Source organism: Rhinopithecus roxellana, chromosome 2 (genome assembly GCF_007565055.1).
Source record: "Rhinopithecus roxellana isolate Shanxi Qingling chromosome 2, ASM756505v1, whole genome shotgun sequence".
NCBI classification, from domain to species: domain Eukaryota; kingdom Metazoa; phylum Chordata; class Mammalia; order Primates; family Cercopithecidae; genus Rhinopithecus; species Rhinopithecus roxellana.
In genome coordinates, this window is record NC_044550.1 from 13,838,988 (window position 1) to 13,855,792 (window position 16,805).

The 16,805-nt window shown below is 36.4% G+C and overlaps 1 protein-coding gene across 2 annotated transcripts in view; it reads left to right on the forward strand.

Moving 5' to 3' along the window:
- Positions 1 to 4,709: 4,709 nt before the first annotated feature.
- The window catches only part of BANK1 (B cell scaffold protein with ankyrin repeats 1), a 335,823-nt gene continuing 323,727 nt past the window's right edge, over positions 4,710 to 16,805 (forward strand). Inside the window, exon 1 of one of the 2 annotated variants that reach the window (XM_030916824.1) lies at positions 4,710 to 5,053. In XM_030916824.1, coding sequence (XP_030772684.1) covers positions 4,984 to 5,053 — 70 coding nt within the window. In that variant the 5' untranslated portion in view covers positions 4,710 to 4,983. Of the gene's footprint in view, positions 5,054 to 10,700; positions 10,721 to 16,805 lie in introns of those variants that run through there. The other variant, XM_030916828.1, reaches the window with a different exon arrangement.

Consider the following 16,805-nt stretch of genomic DNA (forward strand, 5'->3'; position numbering starts at 1 on the left):
TTTAGTATTATTTTACCCTACACAATTTTCCACAAAAACTGAAGCAGAATTTCTAGAAGGAAGATATTTTTGGAAGCAAGGGCTATATCTTATTATCATTGTATGCTCAGTGCCCAACATATAGTAGGTATTTACTACATTCTTTTTGAATGAATTAATGAATAATAAAAATATGAAGAGCAATGCTGTTTTATCAATCCTGTTGACAAATGAAGCTAATAAGTTTGGAAGGGAGAGCCCTGTGTTATTACATGTTAGGTAAAGAGTGGGGCTGAAACTCTAATAAAATCAATAATTACAGGGTAAAAATGGAAGCAACTTACCATAGTTTACGAAAAATAACTAAAAAGAGAAATGGAGATTTTAGCTTTCTTGACATTCAAGTGTTTTATAATATTGTCTGTTAAAAGTCAGATCTAGGCCAGGCATGGTGGCTCATGCCTGTAATCCCAGCACTTTGGGAGGCTGAGGTGGGCGGAGCACGAGGTCAGGAGATCCAGACCATCCTGGCTAACACGGTGAAACCCTGTCTCTACCAAACATACAAAAAATTAGCCAGGCGTGGTGGTGGGCGCCTGTAGTCCCAGCTGCTTGGGAGGCTGAGGCAGGAGAATGGCGTGAACCCGGGAGGCGGAGCTTGCAGTGAGTCGAGATTGCGCCACTGCACTCCAGTCTGGGCGACAGTGCAAGACTCCACCTCAAAAAAAAAAAAAAAAAGTCATATCTATGGAGCAAGGTTCCTTCCAGCAAACTCACTTTTGCTTGTTAGTACAGGCAGGGGTCTGACTCTGACTGGAGGGGCAGTGGTGGTGGTGTGTGCTATGGTATAAGCAGAAAACCTGCTTACTTCTACAAGTCAGACTCAATATAATTGAAAAGAGAAGAATCAGCACATTTATGCAATCACTAACAAACAAAAGCAAGTACATAATGCAAACAACCATACAGAAAGGAATATCAAATAACTACCACAATCACCAATTAACAATGAGATATTGTTCCATGGGGACTTAACATTAATGGTGAAGGGAATTAAATGTTCTTTAACATATGTTTAGTTAGAAGAATGCACAAAGATTCACCCTATTAATGAATCTTCCCCCAAACTCATCACTGTGAATGTGTTAGCTTCCTATCACCATAAATTGATGTGTTAGCTAGCTGCTGCTGCAACACATTACTACAGTTTAGTGGCTTGAAACAATCTAAATTTATTATCTTAGAATTACAGAGGTAATAAGTCCAAAATCAGTCTCATTAGGCTAAAAGCCAAGATATCAACAGGGCTGGTTCCTTCTGTAAGCTCTGCAGGAGAATTCATTTCTTTGCCTTTAGGCTACCTGTATTCCTTGGCTTGTGGCCCCTTCCTCCATATTCTAAGCATATTACTCCAATCTCTGTTTTCTCATCACACCTCTTCTCTAACTTTCACTTTTCTGCCCCCATCTTATAAGGACTCTTATGATTACACTAGGCCCACCTGGATAATCCAAGATAATCTTGCCATCTCAAGATCCTTAATTTAATTCCACCTTCCAGGTAAATAAATATATACACAGGTTCTGCAGATGAGAATGTGGACCTCTTTGAGGGTTTGCTAAACAGATTAGTATTAAAGAATTCAATTAAATGTGAGGAAGCAAAAGAAAATAAAGCCTCCCAGTAATGACAAAAAAATTATTGCTAAAAATTCCTTCAGACATTCCTGGTATTTGGTTTAGTTTTGAGGGAGTAAATAAGAAGTGTAGTAACATCTTGGGGGAATAATATAATTCAATGTCTAAAAATCCAGACATGACTCTCAAGAGGAAAATTCCCCAATTAACAAATAGCCATGAAGAAGCAACTATTTCACTTTTACAATAGATTATTACTTTAGAAAAGAAGCAGTTTCGTTCTTTAAATATATCCAGAATCTAAAGGCAGAAATAAAGCCAATAGCATGCACAACAGCATCTAGTCTGCAAAGGACACAAGAAATCAGCCATGGCAACTGCAGGGCAACACCAAACAGCTTTAGATATCCATTTATTGAAACACACGGCCAGCATGAGGCTCTTATAATCTTCACAGAGTGGGGTAATAATATTGAGGCTGTCAATATGCTGCTAGAAAAAATAATGCAAGGGAAGAAGTCAATGGATCCAAGAGTTTGATATATTGAGAAACAAGAAACCTACTGTGGCTAGCATTTTTTTGATACTCTGTAACAGAGGTAAAATCAGAAACCTGTGATTACACACTGCTGGTGGCATTCTGCCTGAAAAAGCTTCTCGGTGTGAAAATTGCTAAGTGCCTCTTCCCTGAGAACAAGTATGAACCAAGAGATAACCCAACATTCCAGATGGTATCATCTCCTTAAGGGAGAAAGCAGGGGAAAAATAAAGTCAGAAACAAGACCAAAATGAGTAAAAAAAATCTTTTAAAATATATTTTTATAAATGCACCAGCAAAGTATGAAAACATGTAGACTTAGGTTATCACGTATATGTGTGTGTATGTGTGTGTGTGTACGCATGTGTGAACATCTATATATCAAGCAAATAGCACTAAAATTGTAATAAACTATAAGTACAGTTCATACTTATTTTTAAGGCTATTAGTATTTAATTGTATGGGCTTATAGCTCTGTGGAAAAGTGGATAGGGAAACAAAAACATATTTTCAACACTTATATATGTATAACCTATCCTATGATGTTCATGTAATCTTTAGTAAGGGCCTTATGTTACCTTAAAAGGAAGCAGGGGGAGGGGGACTGTTATAATTAAGAGGGCAGGCTATGAAATCAGATCTAGGATTGAATTTCAGTTCTGCCACCTACAGTTTTCAACACCCAGATTCTTCATTTGTAAAATATGGTTAAAGATTCCTTGTTTTGAGAACCAAATGACACGAATATTGTGAAATTCTTACATAGAACATAGCATATAGAATACTTAAAGAAAAAAAAAAGAGTAGTGGTTGACTGTAAATAGTAAAACGAAAGAATAAATAAGTCAGTCAATCGGGTAGTCAATAGCTATTTTCTTATTCAAAACAAAAATGAAGCTAGAATAATTTTAACGGAAGATTTTAAATATTTTCTAACACAATCTTATTTTTTTTAAAAAAGAAAAAAGTCTTCTTTAAAAAAAAAACCCATAATTTTCAGCAGTTTTTCCTTTCTTTTTTCTATTCACTAGCATCATTTGACATAAGTAATGGAAATGAGCATCTGAAAATATACTGAATTTTCATATTATAAATCTTAATTTCTATAGTTTTGTTAGGAGACAGTATAACATTTTATATCTAGCAAAAACTCTAATACAGTAATTTTAATTTATTCATTAATAATGAATAAATTAGATGTGATATGCAAGGCTCAGAAATATTAAGGATTTCTCCAAACACCCAGATATTGAGGAGCAGAGTCAGGATGGCACCCACAACCTTCTGACTTCCAATCCAGGGCTCTTCATACAAGAAGACTGTCCTGTATATGTGATAGATATAAGTTCCTATGTGAACGCTGTCTTTATTAACAAGTTTTTGTGTGAATAAATGGGTGCCTTTGAAGATCTGGACACTTAACTGGGGAGCATCATCCGGAGTGTTCATGTTGGCTAAAGTAGCTCTTGTCAGGAATACCTATACCAGTAGATGCATCAGTTAGAATATTCTTTTCTCCAATGGGTTTGTTTAAGACATACTTTCCTAAGAATTGAGTTTCTGAAACACTGAACAACACCCAAACCCTGCAATCCAAATTTCTGTTTTTGCCTATTATGCTGAAGTCTCTGTGTTAACAGGCATATATAGAAGACAACCATTTTTTCAATATAATATTATTTCATAAGTTAGAATAAATCTTTTGTTCCATTATATAAAGTTCAGAAAATCAACATAAAATTAATGATGTTAAAGAAACTACTGGAAATCAGATAAATGCAATACAACCTATAATTGTTTTCAAGTTTTTTGGACATTTCACATACTTCTCCAAGTTTTCTACATTATGTTATAAAGTTCTAATAAGTTCATTTATGTGAAAAAATTAACGTTTTCTTTGATACTTGATATTTATACTATTCCTAAAAAGCACTTCATCCGAGAGAAAGTTTCAAAGAAAGCCTTCCTTTTATAAGGAGAGGAACATTTAAATTATGTATTATTACCAAATTGATAATCAAAAAACATCTTCAACTTCAAAAGGCAAATGACTAGTTTAGACGTGCTTGAGGGAAGAGACATTCACTTTAAGGTTCTGGGACAACTCATTTGATGTATCTCCATCTTTAAAACAAGCAAACAAACTTTTGTTTGGAGGGGCTATTTAGAGCCATAAATAATTATTTACTGGGTCTATTTCTGAGTTGGAGCAGGAGTAAGAAATACATTTTATATGAAATTTTTAAATCACTTTTCAATTTATGAACCTAGCCTAGAAAGTCTGTGTAAAATGAAGTATTTTAAAAATTACAATATCTGTAGCTTCATTTCCATATCTATGTATCTATCATCCATGTATCTACTCATCTATCTATCTAATCATTCTGTCTTTCCAGCAAATGTTCACTTCTGGTTTCCCTACGTCTGCCTGGAAGTGGGGGCAGTATGGCAGTGTGGAAGACCTAGAAAGGGACAAGGAGAGCTACAGCAACAGAGGCCTAAATATATCCTAGGTGAAAAGGTGAGGAAGGAAACAAGAGCAGAAGTGTTATAAGAAACCAAAGCGGCCTTTTGAGAAGGGATGCAAGAGCAGGCCCCTGAGCAGTTTCACTTCCTCTGGGCGCCCAGCAGAGCGGAGCCCTGGCCTTGCGGGCATGAGCCCCGGGGCTGCGTTTCCTGAGACCTGGCTGCAGCCTTCCCGGGTGGCAGGCGGGCTGGGGAGAGCCCAGGGCCAAAGGAAGAGAAAATCGTGAGGAGTCTCTGGCCGGGAGAGTCCAGGCAGCGCTCGGCGGGCAGCAGTGCGCAGGCCCCTCGGCTTCAGCCGCCACAATGCTGCCTGCAGCGCCGGGCAAGGGGCTTGGAAGCCCGGACCCGGCCCCCTGCGGCCCAGCGCCCCCAGGTGGGTAGTTGCGCATTCGGAGGGGCTTGACGCGGAGGCCAGGCTACGGGGCTCTGCGGAGACCACGGGCCATCGTTAGACAGCAACTGCACTCGGGCACTGAGGCAAGGGCGTCCCTGAGATAGGGCTTTCCCTTTTTATCCTGCCGCCGGGCAGACCAGAGGGTTCTTCTGTCCCTGACTTCTCTGAGGGGCATCTGGACGCCACGAAGAGGAGCGCGCTAGGAGTTCTGGCCAGCGGGCCACCCTCAGTGTCAGCAACTTCTGAGGAGCTAGAACTTTCCCCAGCACCCGGGTCAGGGTCCTGTAGTTTCTAAAGTCACTTTGCAAACTGTTTTAAAGAAATGCGCGTTTTAAAATTATACGTAATCATTTTCAACAGTCGGTAAACACAGCAAAACCGCTCATTTGTAGCGTCACCCATTTACCTGCCCGGCCTGACAAAGCCCAGCCTGGTGAATTGGTAGCGCGGACTGTAAGTGCCCTGCTTCTTGGGCAGTTAGCTTTGCAGAGAAGCTCTACCAACACCACCTCCCTAATCCACTGGCTTTACTAACTTGGTCAAAGGAAAACAGTCAACTTGGTTGAATGCAGTAGATTTACATTTTCAAATGGACGTTAAGGCAGTTTTATTTAGTTCTTTTTGAAGGATTTCAAATGCATTTGCAAATTACATAGTGATATAAAAATGTTTTTTAAATTAAAAAAACTTCACAGGTATTAATATTACTGTAGTGTTCTTGGTGAGAAATGCAACAAGAAAGTATATTCTGAGTGAAATTCTCTTAATTTGCTGAATAGAAATAAATTTCTCATACCTTTCTAGAATTTTTTAGGTAATGTAATTTTGGTTTTAGCTATTTCTGTTGGCTAGTGCATTTTTACATAAATAAACTTTAGGGATTGCTTTAAGTTAAATAAGAGGTATTTTTGTGTCAATGAAAAATGACAAGAAAGGACTTAGAGCCCATGTCTTAATATATTAATATTTTAACTATTGCATATTGACATTCTTGAAAACTGTGACTCTGATGGTCTGCAGCAGAGCAGCCTTTGCTAGCATCTGCAGATAAAACCAACCATGTGTTTGGAACTTTGAGCAGGTTACCTCTTTTGTAATTTCAGTTTAACAATTTTGTTAGAGAATGGGGTACAGTTTGTTTCAAACTTCTAGATTAAGCAGTTTAGGCAGAAAATGGCTTTTATTTCACTTGATACTAAGCAACACTTTGAGGCACTTGCTATTGTGAATAATGCAGGAGTAATGTGAATCAGTATTTATAGCATTCCAATTATTCTTGTTCCTCCCATGCATTCCCCCCCTCCCCATCTCCTTGGGTCCTCCATACAGTATTTATCACTTGCTTCAGTTGCTTCCTTTTCTGGCCAACATAATGAAATGTTTCTAACAACTAATTGTCTTTTGACATTATCCCATGTCCATATTCTTGATATGAGTAATCTTCTAATATTCTAGCTTTTATAAATCCAATGGTTTTTTCGTTTGTTTGTTTTTAATGGAGAGCTCTCTCTCTCTCCAACAACTATATTAATATGGCACATTGGGGGTCAATTGGTCCAACTGCCTCATTTAGAGAAGAGAGCACTGAGATCCAGAGTGTGAGTTGCTCATGGTTTTATAACTAGTAACTATTTGAAGGTCACCCATTCATTAACTTACCAATAAACTTTTGTTCCCCCGCAAGAGTCATGTAGTAATAATAAGAGTGTAAAATGGTAAACACAGTTTCATGCCTAGGAAGGTATATTTCTACCAGGAGGTAGAATGTACTGCTAGACAACATTAGTGTATACTGCCATCAGAGATTTATTAACTGTTGAGTTTACAACTAGTTCTTTAATGGAAGCAAGAAAAATAGAATACCCAGTTCTACAACAAGGTAAAAATGACGCACGATGGATGAAAATTCCACTTAGAATGTATTTTCTGGTTTGTATTTAACTAGATATTGCTATTAGTGTCCAAAAGAGAGATTCTTCCTGTTTTATTCCAAAACTAATGATTTGAAAAACTTAATTTTAACTGCTATTTTAATTAGGGAGTGATTATTTATTAAATCAGATTTTTCTCCGCCCCATAGTTTTTTTTTTTATTTGTATTGATATTATTTGATGCATCTGATGACATTTTAATAAATGATTTGCTTAAGAACAGAAAGCATGAAAGGGTGGAACTAGCATTTAGACTGTTTCACCTTATGCTGGATGCTTATACATAACTTGTGAGGAACATGGTTTGTCTAGGTCTCTGCCCTCTAGCTTGAAGTTCTTAAAGATTTGAAGCTTTTTGCTTTGACTGCAATCTTCCAACATAGCCAACGTCCTACATTTGTTCCACGAAGGAAATGACCTGGTTCCATGCTGGTGGCTGGAAAGACTTGCTTTCTTCAGACCAATCTGGAAATGTTCTGATAAGGTCATTTTTGCTAGGATTTTAAAGACAAGCAGTGCTTTTAGGATATCTTCACCATAATAAGGAATAAGTCTGAAAAATGCAGTTGCTGAAGATTTCAGGGTTAAATATCAGCATATTCAAAGTTACACCTGGGACAGTAGAGAAACCTTTTCTGCAATATCTATCTGAGGATGTATTGTAGGTGGTTATGCCCTACTTATGATGGTCTTTTGACTCATACTGCCTCAGATCTAGTCCCAGTTTAATTGCCTGCCTTACCTATGACCTTGAATAAATAATGAAATCTGTCACTATCTCAGTTTTATTTTGTTTATTAAAAAACAAAATCCGAGAGAAGGAAACCTTTATATGAAAGTTGTTTGGGGGATTAAACGGGAAAATGCAGGTGAAGTCCTTTTCAGGGTCTGGTAACAGTAACTGCTTTATACATGCTAGTTGTTATATTAATTCTTAGGTCATTGATCAATAGTGTCATATTTGCTTATATAAGAGTGAGAGTTCTTATCGAAAAACTGCCTCATACTGATTGCCTCATACTGACTTGAGGGACAACTTAATGGGTGAAGGAATCAAGCTCCCATATCAAAAATAATAGGAGGTATGGCCTCTTGTATAAAGACACTGCTGTATCCTTGGGGACATATTGTGGTTAATAGTTCTGAGAGGAGAAAAAAAAAATGCATAATGAGAAGAACTAAGGATAGGCTGATTAAAAGGGCATTAAACTAGAGCAGTTGCAGGAAAGAATAAAGGAATTTAATAGGACAAAATGAGAGCATGCTCTGTTTTCTCATATCTGAGTACCAGTTGTGTGACTCAGTTTACATAATATATAAATATATTTGAAAAAAATAAGCATCAAACAGAAAAACTGTGGAATACTTCAACTTATAGGAAGATGAAGAATCTATTTTACCAAAATATTTACTGCTGGGTTAAAACAAAATTCCAACCTAAAATGAGGAACATCATTCCTGACAAAAATAAATCACATGTTTTAAGAGTTTAAATGGTTGTTGCTTTATCACCTAAGTTACACTTACTAATTTACTGCTTTCTTCATAGCATATAGAGTATCTTGCATTAATTTTGGAGATAGCTATGAAATAAGAATAGAAGAAGCAAAGATTTCATAAGTTATTATTTCAAAATTAAGTTATTATTTGGCCTTGTAATTCTTTCCTGTTTTAAATATAAAGAATGGTATCTAAGTTTTAGTGCAGACATTGAAATTAGTCCCAGTGCTGAAAATATCAGATATCATATGGAATTATACCCCTCCACTAATTCGTTTTTAGTCAGGGAAAAATAATGAGCCTTTTAGACATTTACCCCTGAATTGAAATCTCTTTGTTGTTTCTAAGTGTTCTGCACTGAAATGATCCAGAAAGATGACTTCCCTCTGTAATCGTGAAGAGTAATTAATCAATGCTTTGTGATCTTTTACAAGATTTCCTTTATATCTAGTTCATTAAAATATGTTGTTACGTTTCATCATGCTATGTGTCATATCTTTGTTTCTTCTAAGTGTCTCTGCCATTTTCCCATATTATTAATTCCCATTGCTTTGTTTTTATATAGAGACACACTGAAAAGTATAAGAACAGTCTCTGACTTGGAATTCCATTTACTATATGCCTCATTTTTTTTGATCTGATACATGCTGAGAACAATTCCTCCTTTGGTTGGGAGCAATATTCTCATTCCTTTTTAGTTGTAGGATCATGTCTAATTTTCAGAGGAATAATGTGGTGTCAAGACCACTTGAAATTTTAGCCATCTTGTAATAGCTTCCATTTATTGTGTTTCTACTTTGAATTCATATGAAATGGGAATCATACTAGTTGATAAGTGAGGGTGTCAGAAGAGTAGTGTCTACTCTGGACAAGAAGTCGTATTGTTCAGTATAGTAATATGAAAATATTTAATAATTCACTGTGTTCTTTCATCTATGGAAGCTTTTCTAAACTGTTAAAGGTGAACTATTAAGTCACCATGATTTTTATGTTTTTTTTTTCTAGGATTGGGGGTGGAGAAACACACAAGGGCATGACTATAAAATCATTGAAATGGCAATTGTAGAATATTTATTGTTACTGTCTGAAGAATCTCTAAGGTTACACATTTTCTATTGATTACATTTTATTTAGATTTAATATATTGATACAGTTCAAAATATTGGGAGATGAATGTGTTTTTAGTACAGTTAGTAAATTATTAGGTCACTATTGTAAAAAAAGTGAGTGAGATAAAATTGAGGCAAAATCTACCCTGGTTTCAATTAATGGTATAATTTCTTTAATTCTCTCCTAATTTCTTAGTAAAAGCTTAGAACTTTCACTACTTTAAGTACTTATTTGTAGGTCAGAGACTTTTCCTTTATCACGTCCTATAGATCTACAGCCATTTAAATAAAGTAGAATGAGGACAATTATTCAGATTCCCAGAAACAGTCACCTGGGCCAAGAATAGGCACATGATACAAGCCAGCCAACTGGTTGCTTAATGGACAGTGCCGCGTGTTGTCAGGCTTATATAGATTTGTTGAATCTGTGTAAGTATAAGCCACATATATAATCTATATAAGCCACAAAGTCCTTTTGTCTTATTAAACGAAAGAATAAAGATTCTTGTCAGTAGAAGATTGAGAAAAGATGAAATTATTGTCAGTGGAAGATTCAGTATACAGTATAAGATGACAGTTAGTTGCCTCATGTTTAAGATGGTTAAACAGAAAGAAGTTGTGATGAGAGAACTGAGGAGACCGAAAGACAAAGGGAGTAGTCTCGATTTCTGATTTCTAGTGACAGAGCAGCTGCACTTGTTTTTTTGATCTTATCTGCCCATGAAATTGCTTATAGTATCCTTATATGAACTTCTCCTTACATGAACTACTTTGAGTGAATTTCTCTTTTTGGGAGGAAAAAAAGTTTGGGCTAGCATACCTTTATTTCTCAAAAACTGCCAGCTATCAGCTTCTCTTTCAAAAGTTGTTGTTATTGTTAAAATGATGTCTTCTATGTATCTTCCATTGAAAATTAAACAATCTGAGAATTAAGTCTGTTCCTTTCATGCACTATGATAGAGTATGAGTAAGTCTGGTGGTCCTGCAGATGAGCATATTTTGGGTGTCCTGTCTTTATTAGTGAAATTTGAAGAATGTCCATGCATTTATTTTTAGGTTTTCAAACTTAAATCCTTAGAACTGGAGAGAAAATAATTCACTCAAAGGTTAGTATTATAAGAATTAAGTGCTATTAAAAGGTTTAGAGCTTTGAATTATGTAGCTATAAATTTATAACAATGCTTTCCCATGTTTTGTTAACAGGATATTTTTACTTATCTGAAAATTTTATAGCATACTGTTTCTGGCAAGTTTTTAAAATATATTTAAATTGAGGCATACATTAATGAGAGAATGGTTGGGGCATTTATCTTAGTAAATGTCACAAAATGTATTTACTTAGTAAAAAAGGAAGATGAGATATAAAACTAGGGATTATCTTCAACCCTCCTGGTATATGAAAAATTATGGCACCATGAACAGGCTATTGTGAAAACTTTATATACAATCTCAGTGGATTAATATCGGTATGAAGCAATACAAGTACTGTGTTTTAGAGATTAGTCTTTTACTAACCCATTTTTCTGCAATGGAGTAGAAAGTATAGTATCTCCATTAAGTTATACATAGTGTGTTATTAATGTTCCCCTTAGAAAATAAGAATTCGGTGTATTCTTGCTAAACTTCAGAGACAGGAACAAATTAATGAAGTTAAGGTGTGATCAATTAACTCCAATGATGTCAGTGAAGAAATGAGACACAGAAAGACAAAACTTTTCAAGATACGACAAGGTTACACTCACAATGTTATTATAATGAGTGAGGAGAAGAATCTGAAAAGTAAACCAAAACCTAATTGCATAAATTTGTGTAAAATATTCTCCAAATATAATGAGGAGCTCTTGAAGAGTTTTTAATGAGGGATAGCATGATTAGATTTTGTGTTAGAAGATCACATGAGCTGCTGTTGATAAAATTAATTGGAAAAGGGCAACGATGGAAGTTGGCAAACAATTAGGGGTTTGCAAGGACTAAAAATACAGGGAGAAGTGGACAGATGTATTAAGAACTATTACTTACATACCTTTTGTGATATAGTAGATTTGGAGTCTGAGGGGGGCAGAAATGTGAAGAATGACACCTAGGGTTGTGGTCTGTAAACCTAGGAGAATCCAGAATGTGTCATTTACTCCATTGGAAAGGAATGAAGGAACAAGAGGACACTGGGAGGACATGAGAGAATGTCATTTCAATTTCAGACCTGTTACATTTGAGGAGCATGAGAAATAGTCATGTTAAGATGTCAAGTAAGCAGTTTGATTTTAGGATCTGGATGTCAGAAAGGCGGTTCAGACTGGAGATATGAAATTAAGAAAAACATTGTATTTAAAACTATAACAATGAATAGGGTAACATAGATAAGATGACCCAGGATAGAGACCTGTGGAAAGCAAACATTTCAGTGTAGGTACAGAAGGAGGAGTTGCTCAATATGACTGAGAGAGGCTAAAAAAAAAGATGGAAAAGAAAAATATAGTGACAAGAATTCAAAAATAGAATGGTTCAGGAAGGTACAATGGTGAACTGGCCCAAATTCTTTTGATAGGTCAGGCAAACTGAAGCCTGAAATTTAGCCAATGGATTTAGTGTCATGAAACTTACAGATGACCTTAGAGAGAGAAGTAAGTAGCTTTAGTAAAGGGGATGAGAGCTGAATGGGAATGAGTGGAAGAAGATAAGGTGATGGAGGCCATGGAGACGCCCTTTAGAAATATGGCTGTCTGATAAGCAGCTGAAGATGTGCCATCAAGGAAAGCATTTTACTTTCATTGTTGCTTTAAGATCAGTGTCACTGCAACAATTTAATAGTTCTCAAAAGCTGATGGCATCACACCAAAGGGGGGTTTTCTGCTATGAAAACTTTTAGAGAACAGCTCCATGAATTACATTAGTAATACACTTTAATGTGTAGATTTTCTTGTGTGTTTAAGAATTTCTGTCTCATCAAATGGTATTTCTAGTTCTAGATCCTTGAGGAATCGCCACACTGTCTTCCACAATGGTTGAACTAGTTTACAGTCCCATCAACAGTGTAAAAGTGTTCCTATTTCTCCACATCCTCTCCAGCACCTGTTGTTACCTGACTTTTTAATGATCACCATTCTAACTGGTGTGAGATGATATCTCATTGTAGTTTTGATTTGTGTTTCTCTGATGGCCAGTGATGATGAGCATTTTTTCATGTGTCTGTTGGCTGCACAAATGTGTTCTTTTGCGAAGGGTCTGTTCATATCCTTTGCCCATTTTTTGATGGGGTTGTTTGATTTTTTTCTTGTAAATTTGTTTAAGTTCTTTGTAGATTCTGGATATTAGCCCTTTGTCAGATGGGTAAATTGCAAAAATTTTCTCCCATTCCGTAGGTTGCCTGTTCACTCTGATGGTAGTTTCTTTTGCTGTGCAGAAGTTCTTTAGTTTAATTAGATCCCATTTGTCAATTTTGGCTTTTGTTGCCATTGCTTTTGGTGTTTTAGTCATGAAGTCCTTGCCCATGCCTGTGTCTTGAATGGTATTGCCTAGGTTTTCTTCTAGGGTTTTTATGGTTTTAGATCAACCTTTAAGTCTTTAATCCATCTTGAATTAATTTTTGTATAAGGTACAAGGAAGGGACCCAGTTTCAGCTTTCTACGTGCGGCTAGCCAGTTTTCCTAGCACCATTTATTAAATAGGGAATCCTTTCCCCATTTCTTGTTTTTGTCAGGTTTGTCAAAGATCAGATGGTTGTAGATGTGTGGTATTATTTCTGAGGGCTCTCATCTATTTCAGTGTCTCCGTTTTGGTACCAGTACCATGCCGTTTTGATTCCTGTAGCCTTGTAGTATAGTTTGAAGTCAGGTAGCGTGATGCCTCCAGCTTTGTTCTTTTGGCTTAGGATTTTCTTGGCAATGCAGGCTCTGGGTATATACCCAAAAGATTATAAATCATGCTGCTATAAAGACACATACACACATATGTTTATTGCGTCACTATCATAATGGCAAAGACTTGGAACCAACCCAAATGTCCATTAATGATAGACCAGATTAAGAAAATGTGGTGGCCGGGTGCAGTGACTCATGTCTGTAATCCCAACACTTTGGGAGGCCGAGGTGGGCGGATCACAAGGTCAGGAGATCGAGACCATCCTGGTTAACGTGGTTAACATCTCTACTAAACACAAAAAATTAGCTGGGTGTGGTGGTGGGCACCTGTAGTCCCAGCTATTTGGGAGACTGAGGTAGGAGAATGGCGTGAACCTGGGAGGCAGAGCTTGTAGTGAGCTGAAATTGCACCACTGCACTCCAGCCTGGGCGACAGAGCAAGACTGTGTCTCAAAAAAATAAATAAATAAAATAAAGTAAAATAAAATAAAGAAAATGTGGCACATATACACCATGGAATACTATGCAGCCATAATAAAGGATGAGTTCATGTCCTTTGTAGGGATATGGATGAAGCTGGAAACCATCATTCTGAGCAAACTATCACAAGGAAAGAAAACCAAACACTGCATATTCTCACTCATAGGCGGGAATTGAGCAATGAGAACACTTGGACACAGAATGGGAAACATCACACACTGGGACCTGTCATGGAGTGGGTGAGGAGGGAGGGATAGCATTAGGAGATATACCTAATGTAAATGACAAGTTAATGGGTGCAGCACATCAACATGACACATGTATACATATGTAACAAACCTGCACATTGTGCACATATACCCTAGAACTTAAAGTATAATTAAAAAAAAAATAAAGAAAAGGAAAACAGAAAAGAATTTTTGTCTTGTTTTTTTTTTTCATTCCTTCTTCTATGTTTCTAGAGCTCCTCCTTCTCTTCTTCCCATTCCTCTCCTCTTTCCTTTTTTCCTTTTTTGGTTTTTTTTTTTTTTTTTTGTATTGATCTTAATGGAGAATAAATAGCTGATACTTCTTTCTGTGAAAACCTTGGTACAGTGTTAAATTATTTCCTAGCTTTACTTTCTATATAGCATCCCTTCCTTTTTATCCATATTGGAATCCATTCATTCTCATTAAAATCCTGTCTTTGCATTTGCTTTGACTCCTTGATCCATCTATTTTACTGTCACAACTACTTGATAAAGCTCTACTCCTGAATAAGTCTTTCTAGCTGTATTCTTCCTGTCTGAATCCAAGAGACTGACTATTGCTAGATAAAAGCACAATCAAACAGGTTGGTAATATAACTTCAGGCAATTCTTGTTACATCTTAGTGTTTCATATAAGATTTGTTTATAAATTTTTAAATTTATTTGAGATAGTTTCTCACTGCTGTCACCCAGCCTGGAATACAGTGGTGCGATCCCAGCTCACTGCAACCTCCACCTCCTGGGTTCAAGTGATTTTCCTGCTTCAGCCTCTCAGATAGCTGGGATTACAGGTGCCTGCCAACACACCTGGCTAACTTTTGTATTTTTAGTAGAGATGGGGTTTCACCATTTTGACCAGGCTGGTCTCGAACTCCTGACCTCAGCTGATCTGCCCTCCTCGGCCTCCCAAGGTGCAAATGTTTCTGTCATGTCAGATTGCTATAATCTTACATGTTTTCTATATTCTGATGGGCAAAAAACTGTATGCTTTGCTACCTAACACTGTAGCCCCCTCTGTTGAGGACTTAAAATATGTCTGGTTCAAGTTGTAATGTGCTGTAAATGTAAAATACACACCAGTTTTCAAAGACTGAGCACAAAAAATAGAATGTAAAATCTCAATAATTTTTATGTTAATTACATGTTAAGATTATACCATTTTGAATTTATTTGATGAAATAAAATCAGTATTATTGTAATTAATTTACTTTTTATTTGTTGCAATATGGTTGCTAAAAACATTAAAACAACATATGTGATTTGAATTAAATTTTCTGTCGGATAGCAATGCTCTCGGCTTTCAGAAAAAAAAATTCCAATGAAATAAATTAGAAATTTTATTTCTCTCTCATGACATATTGTTGAATATGTATTATGAGATTACTCTCATAAAAATGTGAGCAAAATTCACAGTTCCTCCAGCAATTTAGAGAGAACCTCTGTCTATTCATGCTCATCACACAAAGCATTTTTATAGTGATATTTTGCTATTATTTTAATTAGCATTTGTCTGTTGAAATTGAGTGTTTCTCATATATTTCTTTGGCATTTTGATTTTTTCTGTGTGTTACATATTCACATCATTCATTCATATTTCTCTTGTGCTTTTTGTCTTAAAAACTTGTAAGGCCACATTACATATTTAAAATGTAAACTTTGTCTTACGCATCACAAATATTTTTCTTTCATCACTTATTTGTTAAATAATTTTGATTGTAATATTTGCTGCTGTTGAACACTTTTTAACACTCATTGCGTCAAATATACTTTTCTTTCATAGTTTCTGTTTCTTGTCTTGACTGAAGACACCAGTGCGTTCCTCTCGAAGTCCAGCCACCTGCCTGCTAGGGTCTAAGGGTCTTTTATAGGCACAGGATGGGGTTGTGGCAAGACAGGGTGGTCTTGGAAAATGCAGTATTTGGGCAGGAAAACAAAAATGCCTGTCCTTACTTAGGTCCGTGGGCACAGGCCTGGGGATAGAGCCCTAGCCAGGGACAACACCCTCCTCTACCCAGTACTTCCCTTCCCACTTTCAGTATCATTTAAAGGGACCACACCCTTCCCAGTACTTCCCTTCCGTATCAGTGTCTTAATGATTTTTGTGATGAAGCCATTTCTAACATCATCATACAGGTAAAAGAGTAATAGTTGATATAGTTCTATGAATAAAGCTTTAGTGACATATTCAGAATTGCCTAAATGATGCCTGAAGTAATTTATTCCCTACAGGGTATAAATATATACAATGTCTCACTTAGATCTGTGAAGGTCAACAGAATGATAGAAAGCTTCCATTAAGCAAATTTCTATTTCTGAGCAACATATGGGTAATTAGGAAGCATTTATAACTATGGAAAGAAAACAGGGGCTGCTTATCTATATCTTTTATAAGGGCTAGTCTGCTAAGAAGTTAGCAGTTAGCACGCATTACATTTCTGCTTTCACTAAGCATGTATTTTGTGTTTGTATGTAGTAATGACCTCTTAGAATCATATTCTGATCTGTTGCAGAAATGATCTAATGGCTGCTTCACTTAGTGGTTGTAAGGCCCTATGAAACTTCATTATAAGACCTCTCGGGCCGGGCGCAGTGGCTCACGCCTGTAA